Below are 24,192 nucleotides of genomic sequence, written 5' to 3' on the forward strand. Positions count from 1 at the left end.
TGCCTTTTGGTGATCAGTTCATCTTCTGCTCACTTAACTATTCACAGTAACAGACATTTTCAGCAAGGGTGCCCAAACTTTTGCATGCCACTGTAGATAGATAGATATTTTATTAATCCCAGAAGGAAATTGAAGGTATCCAGTAACATTTCTGCATTGCACAAGATCAATACAAAAACTAAATAGCATTATACAAGGAGGTTGTATAAAAAACTAAAATACAAAATACCAAAGAAATAAAACATTACCTCAAAGAGCAAGTAATAGAATATACAGCTCTCAGTGTGGGAGGTAGTGAGGTAGTGCAGTTGGCAGTAACCAGTCACAGTGCAAATAAGGGTGTAATGAGCAGTGCAAATACTTTGTGGACAGTTACATACATGTGCAGTGTGTTTAGTGGTAGATGGTCGATAAAAAGCATAGTAAATGACACAATAGGCATAGTTAAAGTATATATCAGTACATATAGTATATGTAATAGTGTGATAGTATACGATATATAATATTAAGTTAGTATATAAATATTAAGTTAGTATATATAGCAGTATGTATAATATATAAGTAAGTAAGTACATTATAACAGTATATAATAATAAAGTACATAGTAAGGTAAAGTACAACATACCGGCTGAAGGCCATACTGACCATGAATAAAAACAGGGAAATTTGGCGGAGGCTTCTTCCTAAAATCAATAATCATCTCCTTAGTTTTTCAAATATTAATGCTCAGAGATGAGCACTCACACCAATCAATAAAATCACTCACCACTGGACCGTGATTGGTGTCTTGATTGCTGAGAAGCAACACGATCACAGAGTCATCCGCAAATTTAATGACGTGTCTATCAGAATGCTGACTTTTGCACTCATTTGTATATAAAATAAATAAAAGTGGTGAAAGGACACAGCCCTGAGGGGAGCCAGTGGAGGATAAAAGTACGTTGGATAAAACGCCATTCACCTTCACCCTCTGTGGTTGGTCAGTTAAAAAATCAACTAACCAGCTTACTATACCCTGGTCAAGATTGTGTGTGTTGTTAAGATAATCAGCTAAAATGTGTGGTTGTATACAGTTAAAAGCAGAAGAAGTCAATAAAAAGCAAATGAGCAAAAGTATGTACCCCCTCAAGATGGCCCAGTACCAGGTTGATTAGGGTGTTAACAGCATCATCAACACCCCTCCCCGCTCTGTAGGCAAATTGCAGAGGGTCAAAACTGCTCCGAGTTGTGCCCAAGATCTCCGCCTTTATAATCCGCTCAAAAATCTTCATAACAAGAGAAGTGAGCGCAGCAGGCTGAAAATCATTTTGGGATTTCGGTGTTTTAATCTTGGGCACCAGCACAATAATGGAGTCTTTCCAAAGATGAGGGACCCTGCAGAGCTGGAGAGATTTTCGGAAGATAAAAGTGAAGATGCCAGACAACTGCTCTGCACAGTTCTTCAGAAGTCTGCCTCCAATGTTGTCTGGTCCAGGACTTTTCCTCTCCTTCACACCCTTAAAAAGTTAACAAACAATATCACAATTGATGACTACCAGTATGTCCATCTTTGGGAGGGCCAGACCAAGGTCACGACCAGTTCTGATCGAGGGAGTTGAGGTGGAGGCTGTGGATTCTTACAAGTACCTCGGTCTGTGGCTGGAAAGCAAGCTGGACTGGACTTGCAACACCAATCACTTATACAGGAAGGGACAGAGCAGGCTATACTTCCTTAGGAGGCTGTGGTCCTTTAACATCTGCAGGAAACTCCTGTGGATGTTCTATCAGTCTGTGGTCACCAGTGTCCTGTTTTACACCGTGGTGTGCTGGGGGGGGGCAGCACATCCAAGAAGGACACATCCAGGCTGGACAAACTGATCAGCCGGGCTGGCCCTGTGGTCGGCATGAAGCTGGACTCTCTGGTGACGGTGGCAGAGAAAAGGACTATGGACAAACTATCGAACATCATGGACGATGCCAGTCACCCTCTGCACACCGTCATCAGCAACCAGAGGAGCCTGTTCAGTGACAGAATGCTCCTTCCCAAGTGCAGGACGAACAGACTCAAAAACTCCTTTGTCCCTCACGCCATCAGACTGTACAACTCCTCTCTGTGGGGGAGGAGGGGTAACAGGAGGACAGAGGACGGGAAGGAGCAGTAGCCGAGCCTGACAATAAGCAATACTGGACAACGTGCAATATAATGTGCAATATCTCTCCTGCCGTCCCCCCTTCTCCCCACCTTTTTTTCCGCCTTCTCCCCTTCATCTCTTCCCCATATTTTATTCTTTTATATTTGTATATGTAAATACTTAGTTTATTTTAATTTATCTAGAAGTTTTCTCTATTTCTTTTCTCTGTTTATCTGTAATGATGCTGCTGGAATCTTAATTTCCCTGAGGGAACCCTCCCAAAGGGATCAATAAAGTTTTATGTAATCTAATCTAATCTGTGCCAGGGGAGCATCTCTGTATACCGACAGCTCCTTACTAAAATCACAAGAGTTAAAACGATTGTAAAAACTGTTTAGATCATCAGCAAGCTCAGAATTTGACATACCAGCAAGGGAAATAGGGCTCTTACTAGACTGCATGCCCATAATGGATTTAACACCCTCCCATGCAGACCGAGAGTTACCAGAAATTAACAGGGTTTGTACCTTGTTTTTATATATATAATTTTTGCAAGTTTAAGTTTACGCTTAACTTGCTTTTGTAACTCCCTGCTGCAGGTGATGTCCCCTTTATTAAAACTGAAGTTCCTCTGATTGATGATGTTTTTAACAGATTCATACATGTCAACCCCTACGGATTTCCCATATTCCCTACGGATTTTGGCATTTTAAACATGGTACGGGCGTAGTGGTATTCAACTACAGATTTTTCTACATTTTCACCTTAAAATTATTTTGATTTATTACCATCAAAAAAATCGTCATGAAATACGAAAATGCATGGGAGCCGCCATTTTCTACATTTAGAATTACTCAACCGGTACTTCCGCTAGTACCAACAAGCCATTCCGAATGTCTGAGCATGCGCAATTGTGATTTTCCTGCACACCGAGCAGGAAATAACAGCACATGCAGCGTAACAATAGACAGGTCAAGAGGTCACGATGTCGGCACCACCGAAGAAAGAAAAAACTCAAAACATCTAAAACTGGAGGTCACTTTCTTCCCGAATGGACAGAAACATTCAATGGAATAATTATCGCTTCCAAAACGGGTGCTGAGTATGTCAACTGCACAATTTGTTGTAGAGATGTGAAAGTGTTTGCCTCTGGAATTTACGACGTGAGGGAACACATGAAATCTCAAATGCATGTGAAGAATGCAAACCAGAAAAAGAGACAGCCGTCAATTAATTTCTTCACGCAAAAGCCAACAAAGGTTGTATCTGACACTATCTTAAAATCAGAAGTGGCATTTTGCAATTTCATTGCTCAACACAACCTCCCGATGTCCGTCACAGACCATTTCCCGGAACTCGTCCCTACACTATTTCCAGATAGTTATCTAGCAAAGAAATTCAGCTGTAAATGGACCAAGGCGACTCAGATTATAAAACGAAGTCTAGCACCAGAGGCCACTTCTCCAGTGATAGATCATTGTAAGACTATGCCCTTTTCTGTAATTATTGATGAAAGCAATAATAAAAAGAGTGACAAGAGACTGGCAGTGCTTGTCCGAATTTTTGACGTGAATGTTGGGGCTTTGGATGACTTTTCAAAACTTTGGATGAAGTATTACAGTCAGTATGTTATGTCCATTTTAATGAGTATAGAATAAATACATTTCTATTTGTATGAATAATTTCTGAAATATAACTTTGTTTTGGGGGCGGCACGGTGGTGTAGTGGTTAGCGCTGTCGCCTCACAGCAAGAAGGTCCTGGGTTCGAGCCCCGGGGCTGGCGAGGGCCTTTCTGTGTGGAGTTTGCATGTTCTCCCCGTGTCCGCATGGGTTTCCTCCGGGTGCTCCGGTTTCCCCCACAGTCCAAAGACATGCAGGTTAGGTTAACTGGTGACTCTAAATTGAGCGTAGGTGTGAATGTGAGTGTGAATGGTTGTCTGTGTCTATGTGTCAGCCCTGTGATGACCTGGCGACTTGTCCAGGGTGTACCCCGCCTTTCGCCCGTAGTCAGCTGGGATAGGCTCCAGCTTGCCTGCGACCCTGTAGAAGGATAAAGCGGCTACAGATAATGAGATGAGATGAGATAACTTTGTTTTAAAGATGCATGATGATCGTAATACTTATAAATGAGATCATTTAAAATCAAGAGATGAGAAAAAAATTAAATGCCTGATGTGATTATGTATTTGTAAATAGGCTTTAATATCTGAATAAAAATAAATTCTTTAACTGTAATGTTACACACAATTATCTCCTTTGTATGATTAATGTCTGAAGTATACATGTTAAAAAGTTGCATATCATTTAAGTATGTTATTTATGAGAAATAAATATTATCCCTTTTGTGTTAATTATGTCTGAAATATTCCTTTTAATATAAGTTACATGTAATTTGTTAAAAAAAAACATTTGTAATTATGTGGAATTAATATTTCCTTTCGTACTGATAATTTCTGAAATATTTTTTTAAAAGTTTGATATAAATTGAAAATTTTGATATATTTTTTCAGGAAGCAGGACATTCCTTGGACAAATTGTATTGGCTTTGCCAGTGACAATTGCAGCGTCATGATTGGGAGAAAGAACTCTGTGCTGACAAGAATCCGAGAGAAACAGCCCAACATCTTCAACATCGGATGTATTTGCCACTTAGCAAATCTTTGTGTTGCTGCTGGAGTAAGAGTTGTGGATTCCTGTGGATGAACTCCTCATTGACATTTATTTCCACTTTGAACACAGGTGATTTTAGTTACACATGATAATTCATCATATTTATGTTCAGGCCAAAACAAAAAAGTGTTCTGTGTCAGATCACAAGGCATAAATAATTTAGTAGGTAATTGGTAGGGAAGAATATTTTTATTTAATGTTTTAAATGAAGTTCACATATTAATCCTGAATATATTCTAAGATATGAATACTGTTTGAAGTAATTTGCATGTTCTATTCAGTTTAGTTTTAGTTACCTTGAAATGTAGGTACAAAGAGAGAAATTCTAATCATTGTCTATTTAGGAATTGTGACAGTGATCTTGGTTCTATGACATATTTCTGTTCCTATTTAAGCTCAAAAAGAAGGGAGGAGTTCAAGGAATTTCAAGACTTTGCAGAGGTAGATCTTGAAGCACTGTCAGACAAGATGGCTTTCCTTGCAGAAAGTTGTTGACAGAATCCTAGATCAGTTTCCAGCACTTCTCAGCTACTTCACAAGCCATGCAGATGTAGAAAAGCCAGGTCGAGTGAAGAGAATCCAAGAACAACTTGCCAACCCACTATCTCTACAATTCCTGCCATTCATCCTACCTCTTCTGAATGAATTCAACAAATTGTTTCAGGTTTGCTTTTAAATGATACTAAATAAAACTTAGACATAATTAAAATAGTAATTATCATATAGCATGTATTGTTTGACATAAAATACAAGTATACTTTTGGCAATTAACATACAAATATGTATATTTTATATATAAATATTTTACATGCATCTGTGTAAAACTGTGTTAAGCTGAAGGTAAAAATGTAAAAGTACAAACACTTTGGTTTAAATTTTAAGTGTAACTGTAGCATATTATTTCTCATTGTTTACAGGCAGATGAAACAAAGATCGGCTTCATGATGGGAGAGATGGATCGATTGCTGAGGAAGTTCTTGATCAAGTTTGTCAAGTTGGCCAACGTTCGTGGACACAGTGATCTTCGTCAAGTTCAATACAGCGACAGAAAGCTGCAACATGACAACGATTCACTTGCAGTGGGCCTATCTGCACGAACTTCCCTGACAGCTTGAGGATAGTGATCCAGCTGTCATCAGCAAATTTTTCAGGTGGACCATTGGTTGATGCATGATTTTGGATCCCTTTTATTTATGAGTGCTGTTAACTTGTGCATGATGCATGATATACAGGTAACTATATTTATTTTTGTTTGTAATATACAAGGATTGAGAAAGACATTTGCAAGGAGCCATATTAATTTTTTCAAGTCCTTTTCAAACTTTGAGATGGGTAATTGTTCAGGTCATTAATGGTAACACTCCACATTTCAATGGACCATTTTGTATCCAATATGCAATATAAACCATGCTTCCTTCCTTTCTCAATCACTGCTGTATATATTGAATGGTGTTAAAGTCAAGAAAATCTGAAAATTAACTATTGTTTAATTTCATGATACCCATTATAGTCCATTGTTGACCTTAGAATAAATTATTTCAATTTTTATTGATGTTTATTGATGCATGATCTGTGCATGAGTAGATGATTCTTTTTGATTCTCACAAATTTATTTCTTCTCAAATGTCACAATGAAGTCTGTCTTATACTGTTAGTTCATTTATAATACTGAGACTATCAATTAAACATAGGTGTCATGACTTTATCAAAAACACAAGTCTCATACTTTCAACTTAGTTCATGAAGCATTTTGCTAGAACAACACTGAAGTGTCACTTTTTAAAAAAAATATTTCTCAAAGCATATATTACAGCATAAATTTGTGAGAGAGACACTGGTACAAGTATCAAATGAAAACTTTTATTCTTGATTTTCAGTGAGGCAAGATCTTTCCACTGCTCTGTGGTTGGGAAGATGCTGAAGAAATTCCCCTTTGAGGACCAAGTGTTGTCAGACCTGAAAGTTCTGGGTCCCAAACTGAGAGCTGACCTTACATATGTCAACAGTAGGTTCATTCTGCAGTTCTTTGGTTCCTGAAAATGCTATTAGGATATATTAGATTTCTAAACATTAAAATATATGATCTAGTTCAAATTCTAAACAATTAACCACATTTAAACAAGAAAATTTTTTATTCAAAATCTTTTATACTATTTTATATTACTATCACGACTATATTGTTTCATATTTTATTTCAGTTGTATCACTGGCCAACAAATTCACTCCTTATGTTGATTTGGAGGAGCTAAAGGAAGAGTATGAGGACTTTCAACTGATGGAAGGCTCACAGCTCAAGTTGGTGGACTCTCAGGGGAACAGGATCAGACTTGACATGGTGTGGGTTAACATCTTAAAGATGAAAGCAGCCATGGGAGAAGTAAGATTCCCCACCATGAAAAAAGTGATGACAGCATTGCTGTGTCTCCCACACAGCAATGCTGATTGTGAGAGGGTGTTCTCCCAGGTGAGGAAGATCCACACTGACTGCAGAAAGAACATGAATGCAGATACTCTAACTGCACTCCTGCAGACCAAGATGAACAGTGACTTATGCTGCAAATTAGAGATAACCCATGAACATGTAAAGTTGGGTGTGACTTATGCTGCAAATTAGAGATAACCCATGAACATGTAAAGTTGGGTGTGACTTATGCTGCAAATTAGAGATAACCCATGAACATGTAAAGGTGGGTAGAAGTGCAACATGTTCATACAATCAGGAACATTGCTGAACAATGTGCCAAGTGAACCCCAAATTATTGGATTATGTGAGAAAAGACACTAAATTTTGTTGAACTGATATAGGGTTAAGAAAACACTGACTGTTGTTTAATTGAGTGTTAACAGTACATATGGATGTACAGAAATAAACCAGTGTATATATTAGGTAAGATCTGATACATTTTTATTATGCATGAAATATTACCAGGGCTTAATTTGAGCCGGAACATGATGGAACAAGATCCGGAACCTCCGTCGTTGGATCCGGCAGCTATTTTCATTTCATTCGGTGTTCCGGCAGCTATTTAAATGGATCAGATCACCTCCATGACCATCACAAAGGGAAAAAAAATCAAACAATAAATTAAATAAATAAGTAAATAAAAATTTGTTTAGTGTTCAGTTTTGATTTTGATATCTGTTGTTGATTTCTCTCCTATGACATCCACAAAATCTATGCGAAAAGGGAAGGGGGGGACATGGGGTGTATACTTCCGCTCAATAGAACACCGGGTTTTTTGTAGCCGTTAGCTTGCGCTGTGGAAAAAATGGCAAAAAAACAAGAAAGCTTACTAAAATTTTTCAAAGTCCCAGGACAGCCGGATCCTAAACGACCTAAAATGGACGACGTTGGACATAGTGACACTGCACCAGCACCTGCTGCAAGTGTACCAGTCCACGGGAACGATCAAAAAGAAGACGAGAAGAATGATGATGGCGGTGAAGCTAGAAGTGTTAGCGCACCAACCGCAAAGCAAAGCCTTTTGACAAAGAACATGGCGAAAAGGGAAAAAAGGTGACTGGTAGGCTACCATACATTTCAACAGGAATGGACAGAGGAATTCGCCTTTGTGGGGTGAGAAGGTTCTGCTTTGTGTCCAATAGGCCTATACAATGACAAGATTGCATTGCATTGATGAAACAATGAAATAAAGCGGCACTTCGAAACATGCCAAGCTACGTTTGCGTCAAAATATTCAGCGGGGGACAGGAGGAAGACGGCATGTCAAGAGCCTCTTCATTATGAAAAAGAATATATTACACTCAAATTGTTGGTCATACGTAAAAATGCATTTTAGTTGTATTCAGCGTCACTTTTTATATATGGCTCTCACGAAAATGTATTTGAAAATATGTGGCTTTCATGGATCTCTCAGCCAGAAGGTTCCCGACCCCTGCCTTAACGTATGTGTGGAGAGCGAGCGTGAACTTGAGTGCCTGTTTGGAGAACATTCTGAGCGTTGTCCATTGTTGTCCAGGATTTGATAACTGGTGCTGTTGCAATACATGTCATGCAATAGGCGTGTGTGCGTAAAGTTATAGTAAACCGCCCCCCGCCTTTTTTTTTTTTTGAGTCGCCGGACCCACCCACCTCCTGCGTTCCGGGACCTCCCACTTCACAAATTAAGCACTGAATATTACTATGGATTTGGTATGGAAATTATGGATTTCTTTACCAGGGAGTACAGGTGAGAGCCGTGAGGGGTTGACATGTATGCAGATTTAGACACCCATGGCTTGTTATTGGGAAAGATGGAAATTAATTTCCTTGGAATTATCAGGTCCTCGCAGAAATTAATATATGAGGTGACAGTCTCAGTCAGTTCATCCGGATCTGAACATGCATCCATAAATAAATCCCAGTCTGTACAGAAGAAACAGTCCTGGAGGCACCGAATAGATTCCGCTGACCAGACCGGAACCAAACGCCGCTCGGGTTTTGTTTCCTTCAGGACAGGTTTGTACATCAGACACAAATAAACCGCACTATGGTCGGCCGTGCCCAGAGGCACTCTCTGGAAGGATTTATCAGCACCTTTTATGGAGCCGTAACAAAGATCCAGACACCTCATATTCCTCGTAGGGCAAGTGACATATTGTTGAAAGTTTGTAAGTCAGTCCCCCCAGGATTCCGCGGGCCTTTTTTGTGATTGTTGCAGGCTAAAATGTCTGATGTTGCGGGGGTTTTCCAAAAAATTGTGATGAAAGTTGCGGTGTTTTTTAGGGTTTTGTTGCGATTACATTGCAGGAGGAAGTGAAAGTTGCGAGAAATTATTGCGATTTTCTCTTTTTGTGATTAAAATTGAGTGATATGTTAAATATTAAGTTATTACTGAAAAACTATTGATTAAAAAAACAAAGACACTGAGAAATGGTCCTATAAACAACTTTACCAATATAAAAGATTACCAGGACTACAAAAATGCATAAAAATAGGCTTTACTTATCCAAATGCACCTGTTGGTTCAAAAGTTAAAGTGCAGAGAACCTCACAGCACAACATGAAGTTACCTTAAAATATAATATAAATGCCTCAGCTTTCATGTAAGAAAAAAAAACTATTAATACTAGTACTGTGTGCAGGCAGTCTCTCCTGAAGACTAAATTAAACAATTATAAACTAATAAAATAAATGGCTCAGGCTTCATAGAAGAAAAAAAAACAATTTGAACAGAATCTCACAGTATGATGCTGAAGCTGCCTAAACAATGGAAAATAAAATACCATTTTGGCAAAAATGTCGGCATCCATTAATTTCTTGTATTAAGTAAAAAATAATGTAAAGTGCACACAGTCCTTCACTGTAAACATAACACACTTTCAGTGACAGAATTTAAGCCTATATAAACACTGACTCGCACATGCTGCTTCTCTTGAACGTATACACGGAAGTAAGGCGGAAGGTAGTTTGTCGACGTCACCTCAAGATGACGCCAACGATTGGTCAAATTTGTGGGAAAGTTGCGGTGATTGGGTATAATTGCAACACCGCCCTGAATTTGTGGGGATTGGTTGAATTTGCGTTGAAGTTGCAAATCGCAACATCGCAAAATCCTGGAGGGTCTGGTAAGTGACTTCCCAAGTTTACAATGATTAAAATCCCCCATAATGAAACTGGGAGTGTCCGGTGCAATGCTCTGAAGCCTGTGGACTGTATCCACAATGACCTGTAAAGCATTAACAGCATTTGCCTTTGGGTGAATATACACCAGAGAGAAATTTATGGAAACTCCCTCGGGAGGTAAAACAGACACAAAGAGACAGAAAGAAGTTCTATATCAGGGGTGCACAATGTCTCCCTGACTACAGAAGTGTTGCACCATTTTTTATGAATATATAAACCGAGTCCACCTCCCAGTGATTCCCCGTCACTGAAGGGTCTCTGCCAGACGCAGCGGTTCCCTGAAGCCGTCTATTACCAGATCAGACTGCAGATCCTGCTGCTTGAGCCATGTCTCGGTCAGGGCAATGAGACAAGCACTTTATATTCCAAGAGGAACTTGACATTTGCTTGCAAGTCGTCCACGGGACATTCCACCGCATTATTACTCATTAATTACAACAAATTACTGAAAATCTGACAATCAGCATCTTCATCCATTTTACATGAATTTACATTCTTTTTAAAATTAGTTTTTACATAATTAATACATAAAACATGAACACACTACTCCCAGCTCCCAGGCTCATCCATCCTCTTCATCAGGAGCTCTCTGCCACACACACACAGAGGAATAAAGAGTCATGTTCACAGTACCACCTCACTCTCACTACTCCCTACACCCTATCTAGTGCAGTAATTATGCCTATATGACACACTACAGGGTCTGTTACATCAGTGTGTCCCGACCCCACAGGGGGTGGTGGAAGTCACATCCCCTTGTGTTTTCATTTGTTTACTGTATAAATAAACATGAGGATACAGACAGACGTCCTGTAGCCGTGTTCCAGAGCCTGTGAAAGCACAGGGTGTGGTCTGGGACACGCCCACGGTGTTGTGTGTTATGGAATAATAATGTTATGTGAAGTGCACACTCACTGGTGCCCTCCTGAGTGAAGGTGATGTAGGAGTAGGCCAGGCTCCCAGCGATGCTGATGGGAGACAAACATGGAACACACATTAAGGGACATTCCACCGAATGGGTGCCATTTGCTTGTTGTACCACTCCCAAATTAAACTTAATTTGTTATATCTTTTCAACACTGATTATAATAACACACATATTTAATTATTCAAAATGTGTATTGATCAACCTCAGGCTACGTTATTTATATTTATTTACAAGGTTTGGAAGTCAAAGATGGCTGCATACTCTTTATATGAGTAACAGGACTGAAAGTAACAGGACTGAGTTTTTAGCCTAGGATTAGCTAATACATGGAATTAAGCCACATGGCGTCATCACTAATAGCATGACCACACTTAGCACATTCTAGTGATTTACCAAAAGTCTGTATTTTTAAAATAAACAAACATCATCTAAGAAATAATTTAAGTAATAGGACAGTATGTTGACATTGACCTTATCAGTCAAAGTTAAAAAAAAAAAAATCATCAAATATACAGAAAAGTAAATGAGAGAACTAACTTTTGGTCTTCCCATGGCCTTCAGAAGACACAACTGATGTAACTTCCTGTTGAGCATGTGATTCATGGAATGTTCCAAATTTGTCAGATGGGGTAATATGTTTGGGTAACAGGACTGAGTGAAAAGCCAAGGACACGACTAAAGTGTGTATTTTAACTAAGATATTGTGGATTTCTTATGAAAAAAATATATTTAAACCATGGATAGGATATGGAGTCACACAACAGTGCAAAAGAAATACTGTTTCTGAAGGATTTTAATCATAATATTTCATAGTTAAGTATAAAGTTAGAGTGCGGGGACAGGTAACACATGCTATTTTTCAGTGTTTTAGGTCGTTTTTATTAATACTTACAATTATATATCTTAAATTTGAAATCAGATCAATGTGCAGGGCATTCTGCGTAATAAGGAAATGTATTTTAAAGTACATTTTTATGTGCATTTATACATATAATTTTCTAGGGACGGAAATGGCACCAATTCGGTGGAATGGCTTCCACCTTGTTTGGAAGAGACTGTGCATTAGCAAGGATAATCGAGGGAAGGGGGAACTCTTCCACATCTGTCCCTCTTCCTCCCTCCAGATGTGGGCTGGAAAGCCGGGCTCCTGCTCCCCAGAGAGGAATCATGGTGACGGATGATCTCCGTAGGGAAGGATGTGGTGTCCACAGCTCCCGCACCAGTGTCCTGGAGTAACAGGAGAAACTCCCATCCATACTGGCGTGACTCAGGGAGCACACCGTGTCTACTCAAAGGGCCAAAACAAAGTGTCATGGACAAGATGAGAGCTATCAGCCTTTGGTAAATTGTTTTTATGAGATCAGATCCATGAAAACATTGTAACATAAGTTAAAACAACGATAAAAACAAATAAAACGCCACCACACACATACACACACACTCTCTCTCTGCTGCTGCATGTCGCTTCAACCAGCGCCATGGTATTTTATTTAATTTTTTTTTTTAATGTGGTTAAAAATCCTGGAGACACATACATATCCGGATTAGCATAAAAATCTAATCAATTGTTGAAGAAGCCTTTATTTGTCACATGTAGTAAACTCAAGTGCAGATTTAAACACACAGTGAAATTCCTCCTCTGCATTTAACACATCTAAAGCAATGAGCACACACACAGACAGTGGGGAGCTATCTTTCGATTACGTTCATTATGTCTTATATTAAATATAGTTAGTTTTTTGTTTCTATTTTTATCAGACATCTAGTTTTTGGGTTTGTTTACCTGACATGTTTCGACGTACGACTGTCGTCTTCCTCAGAGTGTCACCGGATGTTATTGGTGACGCATCTTTTATCAGCTGATGATTCCGAAGGCGTGACCTTCCTGTCTGGATTGACAGGTCGGTCACGCCTTCTACTGTCAGTTCGTCCCCTGCAAGATGGCACTCCAGGTATGGGAGAGCATGTATGCTCCCTCATCTCGGTTGATGGTCCTCGGGCTTCGCTTACGGATCTCTATGGCCTCCCTGATCCAGCGCTGATGTTTGTTATCTTCTGTGCGGATGACTCTGGCATTCCCCCAGTCCATAATATGATTTTCCCTTTTACAGTGATCTGTTATGGCTGACTTATAATTTTCCTGTTGTGCCTTTTCTTTTATTGTTCGGGTTTGTCTTGTAGCTGTCTCCTTTTCACACTCTTTCTTATGTTCATTTTTTCTTGTGTTGAAACTCCTTCCTGTCTCCCCAATGTAAGTTTTATTGCATAATTGACATGGAATCTCATATATGGTGTTGCATCTGTTGTCCGGATGTATTCTGTCTTTGGGATGAACCAGGATCTGACGGAGTGTTGTGTGTGGTTTGACAGGTGTGTTAATGTTGTGTTTCCTCATTGCTCTTTGAATGCGTTCAGTTATTCCCCTAATGTATGGTAATGTTACTACTCCCCTGTGTTCTTGTTTGTTAGTTTGTTTTTTCTCTTTCTTCTGTGTTTTGTTGTTCTTAACCTGTTCCGCCCCTTTGGATATTGCCCATTGTGGATATTGACATGCCTTCAGTGCGTGTTGTATATGTTGTTCCTCCTGTTCTTTGTCCTGTGGATCTGTAATTATTGCTGTGCGTTCATGTAATGTTCTGACTACTGATATTTTGTGCATTATGGGGTGTTCGGAAGTCCAGTTTAAATATTGGTCGGTGTGTGTGGGTTTTCTGTGTACTTTTATTTTGATGTCCCCATCTTCTGTGTGATGTATTTTTAAATCCAAAAATGCTATTGACTGCTCCGTTTCTTCTTCATGCGTGAATTTTATACTACCGGTATTATCTATGGTGTTGAGATGGTCGGTGAGTTGTTGAGTGTGTCCCCTCTTAACTTTTTCTAATATGTCATCCATGTAACGTTTCCAGAGTGTTGGCCTGTATTCTGCTGGTATTGTAGTGAGTGTTTTCTGCTCCAGATCTTCCATGAAAAAGCCACACATGATGGCTGATAGTGGGTCTCCCATGGCAAAACCTTCCTTTTGTCTGTAAATTGTATTCCTGAACTGAAAGTATGTGGATGTGGCAATGAATTGAAGGAGCTGAGTGATGTCTTGTACGGTGAGGTTTGTGCGTTTCTGGAGCGTCCTGTCTGTTTTTAATTTTTCTTGTATTATCTGTATGGTGGCTTCCGTGGGTGTTCTGGTGAAAAGAGATATGATGTCGTGTGATATGAAAACTTCGTCTTGCTGCATTTTGATGTTTTTTAGTTCTTCTGCCAGTTGTTTTGAGTTTTTGCAGTGTTGGTCTGTGAGTCCTAGTAATGGTTTAATTATTTCGGTGAGTGCTTTTGATAAGTTGTATGTGACTGAACCAATGCTATCTACTATGGGGCGTAATGGTGTTCCTGGTTTGTGTATTTTTGGTGTGCCGTAAATCCTGGGGATGACATTGGCTGTGGGTACTAAATGATTGTATGCCTGCTTATCTATTTTATTTTCATCGAGTAGTGGTTTGAGTAGTGCTTTAAGTTTCTTTTTCTTGTCTTCTGTTGGGTCTTTTTTTAATATTTCAAATGCGTTGTCACTGAGTAATTCAATCATTTTTCGTTCATATTCATCAGTGTCCATAATAACTGTTGTCCTGCCTTTATCTGCTGGGAGGATTGTGATATCTTTATTTTTAGCTAATGTTCTCATGGCTTTGGCTTCCTGTTTGGTGATGTTACTGGGTGGTGGTCTGGCCGTTTTCAATATACCAGCTATTGCGTTTCTTAGTGCTGCTTTTTGTCCCTGATCCTGTATTTTCTCACATGCTAATTCAGTTGCCAGAATGAATTCATCGTGAGGTATATTGTTCGGTGTGACCGCATAGTTGAGTCCTTTTGCTAATATACTGCGTTCTGCTTGTGAGAGTTTGTACCTTGATATGTTATGAATCCATTTGTCGTTGATGTGTGCATGCTCCGGTTCTGCCTTCTTTTTCTGTGCAATGAGTTTGTCCAGTTTTCGTATTTGTCGGGTTTTTGTCTTGGTGAATTCCTGTTCGTGTATGTCTGCCAAGTGTCCGTGTAATGCTAATTCCATTTCCTTGTTCTGGGGAAACCAGCGTTTGAAAGTTTCCGTCTCCCTATGTAGTTCGCTGTTGATATTATTTAGTTTGTCCGTTGTGCACCGTATCCGTTCTTTTACCAGAGTCATCCGCACTTTCCTGATCATCTTTTCCGCGTTTCTGGTTGGAATTGGGTTCTTGATGTTCAGGCTGGCCGGTACGACTTCCTCATCCCGGCAGCGCAGATTGAATCTCAGGTGGTTCCTGTAGCGTGCCCGTTTTCGTGTCAATCTCTCTATGCGGCGAAACTCCTTGATGCTTTCGTCTCCGTAACTTATTCTTAATCTTTCGATTATGTTCATTATGTCTTATATTAAATATAGTTAGTTTTTTGTTTCTATTTTTATCAGACATCTAGTTTTTGGGTTTGTTTACCTGACATGTTTCGACGTACGACTGTCGTCTTCCTCAGAGTGTCACCGGAATGCAATGAGCAATGAGGAAACACAACATTAACACACCTGTCAAACCATACACAACACTCCATCAGATCCTGGTTCATCCCAAAGACAGAATACATCCGGACAACAGATGCAACACCATATATGAGATTCCATGTCAATTATGCAATAAAACTTACATTGGGGAGACAGGAAGGAGTTTCAACACAAGAAAAAATGAACATAAGAAAGAGTGTGAAAAGGAGACAGCTATAAGACAAACCCGAACAATAAAAGAAAAGACACAACAGGAAAATTATAAGTCAGCCATAACAGATCATTGCAAAAGGGAAAATCATATTATGGACTGGGGGAATGCCAGAGTCATCCGCACAGAAGATAATAAACATCAGCGCTGGATCAGGGAGGCCATGGAGATCCGTAAGCGAAGCCCGAGGACCATCAACCGAGATGAGGGAGCATACATGCTCTCCCATACCTGGAGTGCCATCTTGCAGGGGACGAACTGACAGTAGAAGGCGTCTGATAAAAATAGAAACAAAAAACTAAGTGGGGAGCTATGCTACAGCACCCAGGGAGCAGTTGGGGGTTCAACCCAACCTTCAGCCCAAAGCTGCCCCATGTTAACCTAACCGCATGTCTTTGGACTGTGGGGGAGATAGAAGAACCCAGAGGAAACCCACACAGACACAGGGAGAACATGCAAACTCTACACAGAATGCCCCTGTCGGCCACTGGACTTGAACCCAGAACCTTCTTGCTGTGAGGCAACAGTGCTAACCATGACACCACCATGCTGCCCCAGTTTATTGGCCCTTTCCTCAACATTTCATCAAAATCCATTCACTACTTTTTGAGTTATGTTGGGAACAGACAAACAAACGAATGGAGATTAAAAACATAATCTCTTTCAACAAAGTTGGTGGGGGTAATAAAGAAAATGACTCTAAATGTAATATATATATATACAGTGGGGCAAAAAAGTATTTAGTCAGTCACCAATTGTGCAAGTTCTTCCACTTAAAAAGATGAGAGAGGCCTGTAACCCTAACCCTACTCCTCCCACACCTCCCATCATCCCTCACAGACTCCCTGCCTTCCTTGAATCTCTTGTGCCACTCAAAAACCGATGCTCGATTCATGCAAGATGGTCCATAAGCAGTCTGAAGCATTCCATACGTTTCTGTGGCAGTTTTTCCAAGTTTAAAACAGAATTTTATTGCATATCGTTCTTCTAAAGTGTCCTCACGTCCAGATTGCATTTTGAAATTCACCAGCTGCGACAATCAGGCTTGAGTAGGGTGTATTCCAATTCCTGCTATAGCTGTTCATTTGACACCCTCTTCTATGTGTCTCATAATCACAGGGTTTAGTTTGGTTTGGTTTGGTTTTATCCATGTTTCTGTTAAATACAGTACATTAAACTCCTGATTAGTAATAATTTTACTAATAATGAGCACTTTAGATGTAAGAGATCTAATATTTAACAGAAGTAACTAGTGTACTTGTAAAACCCTAAATTACTCCTAGTTTAAGTTTTATTCACGGCTTTGAATTAGTTACATCACGATAGAGAAGTTTTATTCCAGAATTACAAGTGTATGTGCCCACTTACTCTTGATGGTCCTGTGTAAAGCCCATGAGAACTTTTTTCTGAGAAAAACCAAACCCAAGCCAGACATAAGGTACACAAATCACCCTCTCGAGGGGTTTCAGTTTATTTGATTAAGATTTGCCAAGACAGTAACAGTTACAAGATACAAAAGTAAGATTTAAAAAGAGCACAATCGTGTATCAAAGCTATCAAATAGTAGCTGCAAGCCTCGTAATATCAGTAGAGACAGTGTGAAGCTAATCTACTGTATGGTTAACAGAAAAGAATACAGCCTACAGCTGCTTGAAACCCTCTCATCAGCCACCAACCAGGTATGAATACACAGTTTCGGTGGCTAAGATGGTACTGCCATTCATGGCACCACCAGCAGCAAAAAGCCACTGGGGGTGTCTTATAAGTTGACCATCACATTGACAAGTTACTTGCTTTGTAAAAATCTAAAAATCACTTTCATGATTTTTTCAGCTGCTGCATGAAGCTACTTGGAAGCAGATGTTATGGCACTTGTGCCAAGTCCAAGTTTGGATAGGAAGGCTGTCATGGACCTCCCCAGGAATCCACAACAGCCAACATCTACTGGCCATACTGAGCACACCCACCCTTTGTCCTCACAACTAAGCAACTGCTGTTACTGCATTCTCTTATGTTCAAATGCCTTCTCCATATTGTCCTCCCAGGGGACAGTCATTTCTATGAGATGTACATGTCTTACTGATTTGGACCACATGATCACATCTGGTCACTCATTAGTTACAGCAATATGTGTTGGAAAGATTAGGTTCTCACCCAAATCGACAATGACTTGCCAATCCCAAGCACCCACAAGCAACCTTGACTGTTTAGTTGGTTTTCCATAACCGGCTGGATATTCACCTTCTCAGCAGAACCTCATTCTAAGAGATGTTTTCCGCATAGGATTCTCATTGATGTATTTCCATTGCTTTTTCACTATGTCCATTAACACTACCAACACCTGGTTGTGGCACCAAGACTTAAAAGTTGTTTACACACCAACAGCACATGACTACGTGTGCCTCGTTCCACACCACAACAAAGGCATACATCAGACTGAGAATAACCCCACAGCTTGAGGTTAACTGGTGATGGTAGGAGATCATACACTGATTGCAGAAGGAATGATATTGCAGGTTGGTTCAAGTATTGCAGTTCAAGTGTGCCACCCTGTAAAACTGCTGATGTTGCTCATAACAACACACTACTACTGGCTCCACCTCTTGAGGAATTAAAGCTGAAGTACAGCCAGCAATAGTCATTAACGAAGCATTACTGTTTCCACGCTCTGCTCTTTCCTCTCCAGGTTTTAACTTTCACTTTTTATTGGCAGAATTAAAAGAGTGCAAAGAGCTAAGCTCCTGATACTGATCTCCAGAATAAGAATTTCAGCACCACGATGAGCCGAAAGCGCTGCAGAGAGGATGTGGGAGACCCTGGTTACCTTGAACCCACCCAGGACACAACGGAAGCCAAGAGACAGCAAGGAGACGATCAGGCATCAGACAATCAGCAGAAAGGTAAACCACTGAGTTTAAATCTCAGCATTGATACGCAACAATAATTAAACACATAAATCTGATGAAGAAACAATGTATTTTTAATAACTCTTTTGAGAACCATATCTACAATCACATTCAGCATGTTCAGGTCCTGTTTGTAAATGTTCATCCTCTGAGTTCAGCAGACAGGATATCTGAAGTAATTTTAGAATATATTAATGTCTAGAATCTTTACTGGGTGGGGCAGCAGCGAAAAAAGGAATCGGGAAGTGCAGTCGTGCTGGAGGTGGGGGACGGGGACAGTTCCAAAAGAGATAATGAGGGTCAGTGGAGTGAGAGGCAGTACCATCCACCTCAGGAGAATTAATTTACAGATATGCATTTGGGTGGTGGTTCATTTTCTCGAAGCAGTTGCTTTAAATCTCATTGTACATGTGTATAGTGACAATAAAGGCATTCTATTCTATTCTTATAACTAAGAGCCCAGTGAGATGAGGGTGATGGAAGTCTCAGGGCACCCCCTTGTGGTCTGAAAAGAAAAGAGAATGCAACGAAAATGTATCCTGGTAAACAATTTTCCATGGGTGGATCATGTCTATAGGAAGAGAAACAAACAAAGAAAATGCAAGCAAAGAAAAAAAAGGCTCAAATCACTGCTTACAAAATGCTAGCTAGCTGACTTTAGTTTTTATGACCTTTTCCTTCCTTCCAGCCATGGTTCAAATTAAAACATTAGTGGCTAATACTATAGATATTCAAGATTTACATGCCAAGTTGCCCGAAATCTTCAGACCAATAAATATCAATAATGCATTCATATCTTTGGTGATTGAGGGGAGGATTCAATGAGTCAGAAAAATGTCATGTCTGCCCAGAGGAAGCCAAAATATTTTAACACAAATATATATATATATTTTTTTTTTCAGGCACCTCTTCTAAGCTTCCAACTGAATATAAGGTGTGTATCCTACAGTCATCTCTAAACTACCAAGAACTACACAAGTCTTTATTAAATCATAAATCTTGAACCATCACTCTTCACTGTGTTCTGACTGACTGATATACTGTAAGTAACGTACGTTTCTTCTCCATTCGTCACTGTGCTATGGTACAGACACTAATCCAGATTCAAAACCATCTGTATACAGTCTGAAATTCTGTGTCTGTTTCCTGTCACACAACAGCACCTGTGAATGTGAGCAGAGTTTCTTTAAAATAGGTGTTGTGGGGTGACACTGTTTTCCACAGGATGCTGATGTTAATAGCTAACACTAATGCTGTATGTGGACGACTTTGTACATAGTGTGCGATGTAACCCTAGTGTTATTATAAATAGCATTTCTCCATTCATTGTATTTGACCAATCCCTGATCAGTCCTATTTATAGCTCCACGCCCATACAAACACACTGAGGAGAATTATTCAACGTGGATAAATATAAATATATCATAAACACACTGAAGAGAATTATTCAACATGGATAAATACTCACTGTAAGTTTTGTTAAGTTCATGTTCACATTCTGGATCATGACATTCATGTATCTGCCATGATCCAGAGGCCACAGGAACAGATTGGACCTGATATGCAACTACTGGAAATGAACTGAGACATACCTGATGAGTAGGCTCATGAGGAGAACAGGCAGGAAGCAGGTACAGCAGCACAGTCCCAAACTCACTGTAGCGAGAATAGCGTGTGGGTGGAGCACAGAGGACGGCAGGACAGAGATCAAGGTTCTCAGAAGGCTTTATTGCCGAACTTTTCAGTCTAACAATATTTAAACCAACAGGCAGAGACACGCACACACACATACTGTCGTCTCTGCCAGGGAAGAAGCTCCCTTCCGCTCTCCCTTTCCCTCCTTAAGTAGGGCGGTTTACTGGGGAGAACACACACAAAACACAGGTTAATTACACTCAGGTGTAGCGATTCTGCCACTTACCTTCCCCAACTCCGCCCTCCTGTCACAGACCGGCGCTTGACCACGCCCCCGCTGCCACACTCACTTAGTGAAATCCAGGAAGACCGAGCATTTCTAATCAACTAAGACAACCAGTCATCTTTTCCATAGATAAAGCAAAAGAATTTTCAGGACAATACTACTCTAGGCTATTTTATTTGTGCAGTAAAGAATACAGCAAACTACACTTCATTTAACAGTCACACACTATTTAAAATGAAAGGAAATAAATCAGGGCGGCATGATGATGTAGTCGTTAGCACTGTCGCCTCACAGCAAGAAGGTCCGGGTTTGAGCCCCGTGGCCGGCGAGGGCCTTTCTGTGTGGAGTTTGCATGTTCTCCCCGTGTCTGTGTGGGTTTCCTCTGGGTGCTCCGGTTTCCCCCACAGTCCAAAGACATGCAGGTTAGGATAATTGGTGGCTCTAAATAGACCGTAGATGTCATGATCCGCCCCGGACTTCCACCTGTGAATGTGAGCAGAGTTTCTTTAAAATAGGTGTTGTGGGGTGACACTGTTTTCCACAGGATGCTGATGTTAATAGCTAACACTAATGCTGTATGTGGACGACTTTGTACATAGTGTGCGATGTAACCCTAGTGTTATTATAAATAGCATTTCTCCATTCATTGTATTTGACCAATCCCTGATCAGTCCTATTTATAGCTCCACGCCCATACAAACACACTGAGGAGAATTATCTCCCAGTTCAGCGCAATCCGGGATGGGACTTCCATCTTAGATTAGATTAGATTAGATTAGATTAGATTAGATTAGATTAGATTCACTTTATTCATCCCACATCGGGGAAATTTACGTGTTACAGTAGCAAGAAAATGTCATGCAGATAACAAATAAAACTGAAATAAAAATTAGACAAACGAAAGATTAAATACAGAGGGCTATTTGCATTATCTACCGTGAAAAAGTATAGAAATATTGCCTTATTGAGAGGCTTGGAAAAATTGCACATTACAGGTAGACTCTGTGTATATATAAGTATGTATAAAAATAGTTTAAGACCTATATTATTGCACATAATAATTGCATCGATGAGAGATGGCAGAGGTAGTAGTGGTGAAGTAGTGTAAATATAACAACAAACAGGTTATTGGTGCTACATTACAAGTTGTGGGTGTTATACAGTCTGACAGCATCAGGTATGAATGACCTGTGGTACCTCTCCTTCTTACACCATGGGTGTAGCAGTCTACTACTAAAAGAGCTGCTTAAAGCCCCCACAGCCTCATGTAGGGGGTGAGAGGGGTTATCCATGATTGAGGTCAGCTTGGCTAACATCCTCCTCTCACCAACCTCCTCAATGGAGTCCAGAGGACAGTCCAAGACTGAGCCAGCCCTTCTGACCAGTTTATTAAGTTTCTTCCTGTACCTCTCTGAACTTCCACAGCCCCAGCAGACCACAGAGTAGAAAATCGCTGATGCTACCACAGAGTCATAAAAAGTCCTAAGCAGTGTCCTGCACACACCAAAAGACCTCAGACTTCTCAAGAGGTGGAGATGACTTTGGCCCTTCTTGTGCAGGACATCTGTGTTGTTAGTCCAGTCCAGTTTGTTGTTGAGGTGAACACCCAGGTATTTGTACTCCTCCACGATCTCAATGTCCAAACCCTGGATGTTCACTGGTGCAATTTGAGGAGCCGTCCTTCTGAAATCGATCACCACCTCCTTTGTCTTGCTGGCGTTGATGCGCAGGTGGTTCAGTTCGCACCAGGCGACAAAGTTGGTGATGACCTCTCTGTACTCCAGATCGTCCCCCTCTGACACATGTCCAATGATGGCTGTATCATCTGAGAACTTCTGGAGGTGGCAGTTGTCTGTGTTGTAGCTGAAGTCAGATGTGTAAAGAGGAAAGGAGAGAGAGCACTGTACCCTGTGTTGCCCCCGTGCTGCAGACTACCACATCAGACACACAGTCGCGGAGCCTCACATACTGCAGTCTGTTAATGAGGTAGTCGATGATCCATGCAGCCAGGTGGCAGTCGACACCAGCTCCCTCCAGCTTCCCCCTAAGCAGTGATGGCTGGATTGTGTTGAAAGCACTGGAGAAGTCAAAGAACATGACTCACAGTGCTCACAGTGCCCTCCAGGTGTAAAAGTGACCGGTGTAGCAGGTAAATGACAGCATCATCCACACCAATGCCTGGTTGATATGCAAACTGCAGGGGTCCATCTCGCTGTTCACCAGGTGTCAGAGGTGGGAGAGAACAATCCTCTCCATGATCTTCATCAGGTGAGACGTTAAAGCTACTGGCCTAAAGTGGTTGAGCTCCCTGGGATGCGCAGTCTTGGGAACTGGAACCACACATGATGTTTTCCACAGAAGTGGAACTCTCTCCAGACTGAGGCTCAAGTTGAAAATGTACAGAAGTATCCCACAGAGTTGATCTGCACAGTTCTTAAGCAGTCTGGAGTTGATACCATCAGGGCCAGCAGCTTTCCTCGTCTTGATCCTCCTCAGCTCCTTCAACACCTGATCAGCTGTTATGGAGAGGCGAGGGGTGTAGCCGAGGTGTGACTCCTGTAGAGTGAGGTCGGGGGTGGAGTGTGTGGATTGGTCTGGCAGGGAGCGGAGGGGGGTGATGTGGTGTGAGGAGGGAGCTGTTGGTGTCAGAGGTATTATGAGGGGAGGGGGGGTGGAGTGATATCACAGACAGGTCAGGACTATGGTGAGTGGGGGAGGGTGGGGTGGTACAATCAAATCTGTTGAAACAGAGATTCAACTCATTTGCCCAGTCCTGGCCCCCAGATACAGGGCCCCTCCAACTGTCTTTTGTGTGGCCAGAGATGGTTTTCAGGCCTCTCCATACCTCTCCGGTGTTGCTCCCCTTGAGGCGCTCCTCCAGCTTCCTCCTGTTGCTGTCCTTGCCTCTCCTTATCCCCCTCTTCAGCTCCCTCTGCACTCTCCTCATCTCCTCCTTGTTGCCAGATTTAAAAACCCTCTTCTTGTTGTTTAATAGGGCTTTTAGTTCAGAGGTCACCCAGGGTTTATTGTTGGGAAAACACTGTACCTTCCTGACTGGCACAGTGTTTTCAACACAGAAATTAATGTAATCTGTGATGCAGGTTGTCAGGCTATCAATGTCATTCCCATGAGGTTTACACAACACATCCCAGTCCGTGGTGTCAAAGCCATACTGGTCTCATGCATGGCTTTATATATAAACCATGCATACCTCAGTGCCATACTGGTCTCCTCAGACCAGCTCCTTACATACCTCTTGGTGGGTGGTTGTTTATTCACCATAGGTATGT

General features: G+C 40.9%; 1 protein-coding gene across 6 annotated transcripts in view; it reads left to right on the forward strand.

The window, feature by feature from the left end:
• Positions 1-14,567: 14,567 nt before the first annotated feature.
• LOC132883345 (deoxynucleoside triphosphate triphosphohydrolase SAMHD1-like) overlaps positions 14,568-24,192 on the forward strand; it is a 31,508-nt gene continuing 21,883 nt past the window's right edge. For 2 of the 6 annotated variants that reach the window (XR_009654307.1, XM_060916889.1), the window contains exons 1-4: positions 14,568-15,624; positions 17,703-17,754; positions 17,909-18,975; positions 19,884-19,915. Coding sequence is in view for 5 of the 6 variants with exons in the window: in XM_060916889.1 (XP_060772872.1) it covers positions 18,880-18,975; positions 19,884-19,915 (128 nt within the window). In the remaining variant the exon portion in view is untranslated. The remainder of the gene's footprint in view (positions 15,625-17,702; positions 17,755-17,908; positions 18,976-19,883; positions 19,916-24,192) is intronic. The other 4 variants (XM_060916866.1, XM_060916850.1, XM_060916856.1 and 1 more) reach the window with 4 other exon arrangements.

The sequence above is a fragment of the Neoarius graeffei genome, chromosome 1 (genome assembly GCF_027579695.1).
Source record: "Neoarius graeffei isolate fNeoGra1 chromosome 1, fNeoGra1.pri, whole genome shotgun sequence".
Classification (NCBI taxonomy): Eukaryota; Metazoa; Chordata; class Actinopteri; order Siluriformes; family Ariidae; genus Neoarius; species Neoarius graeffei.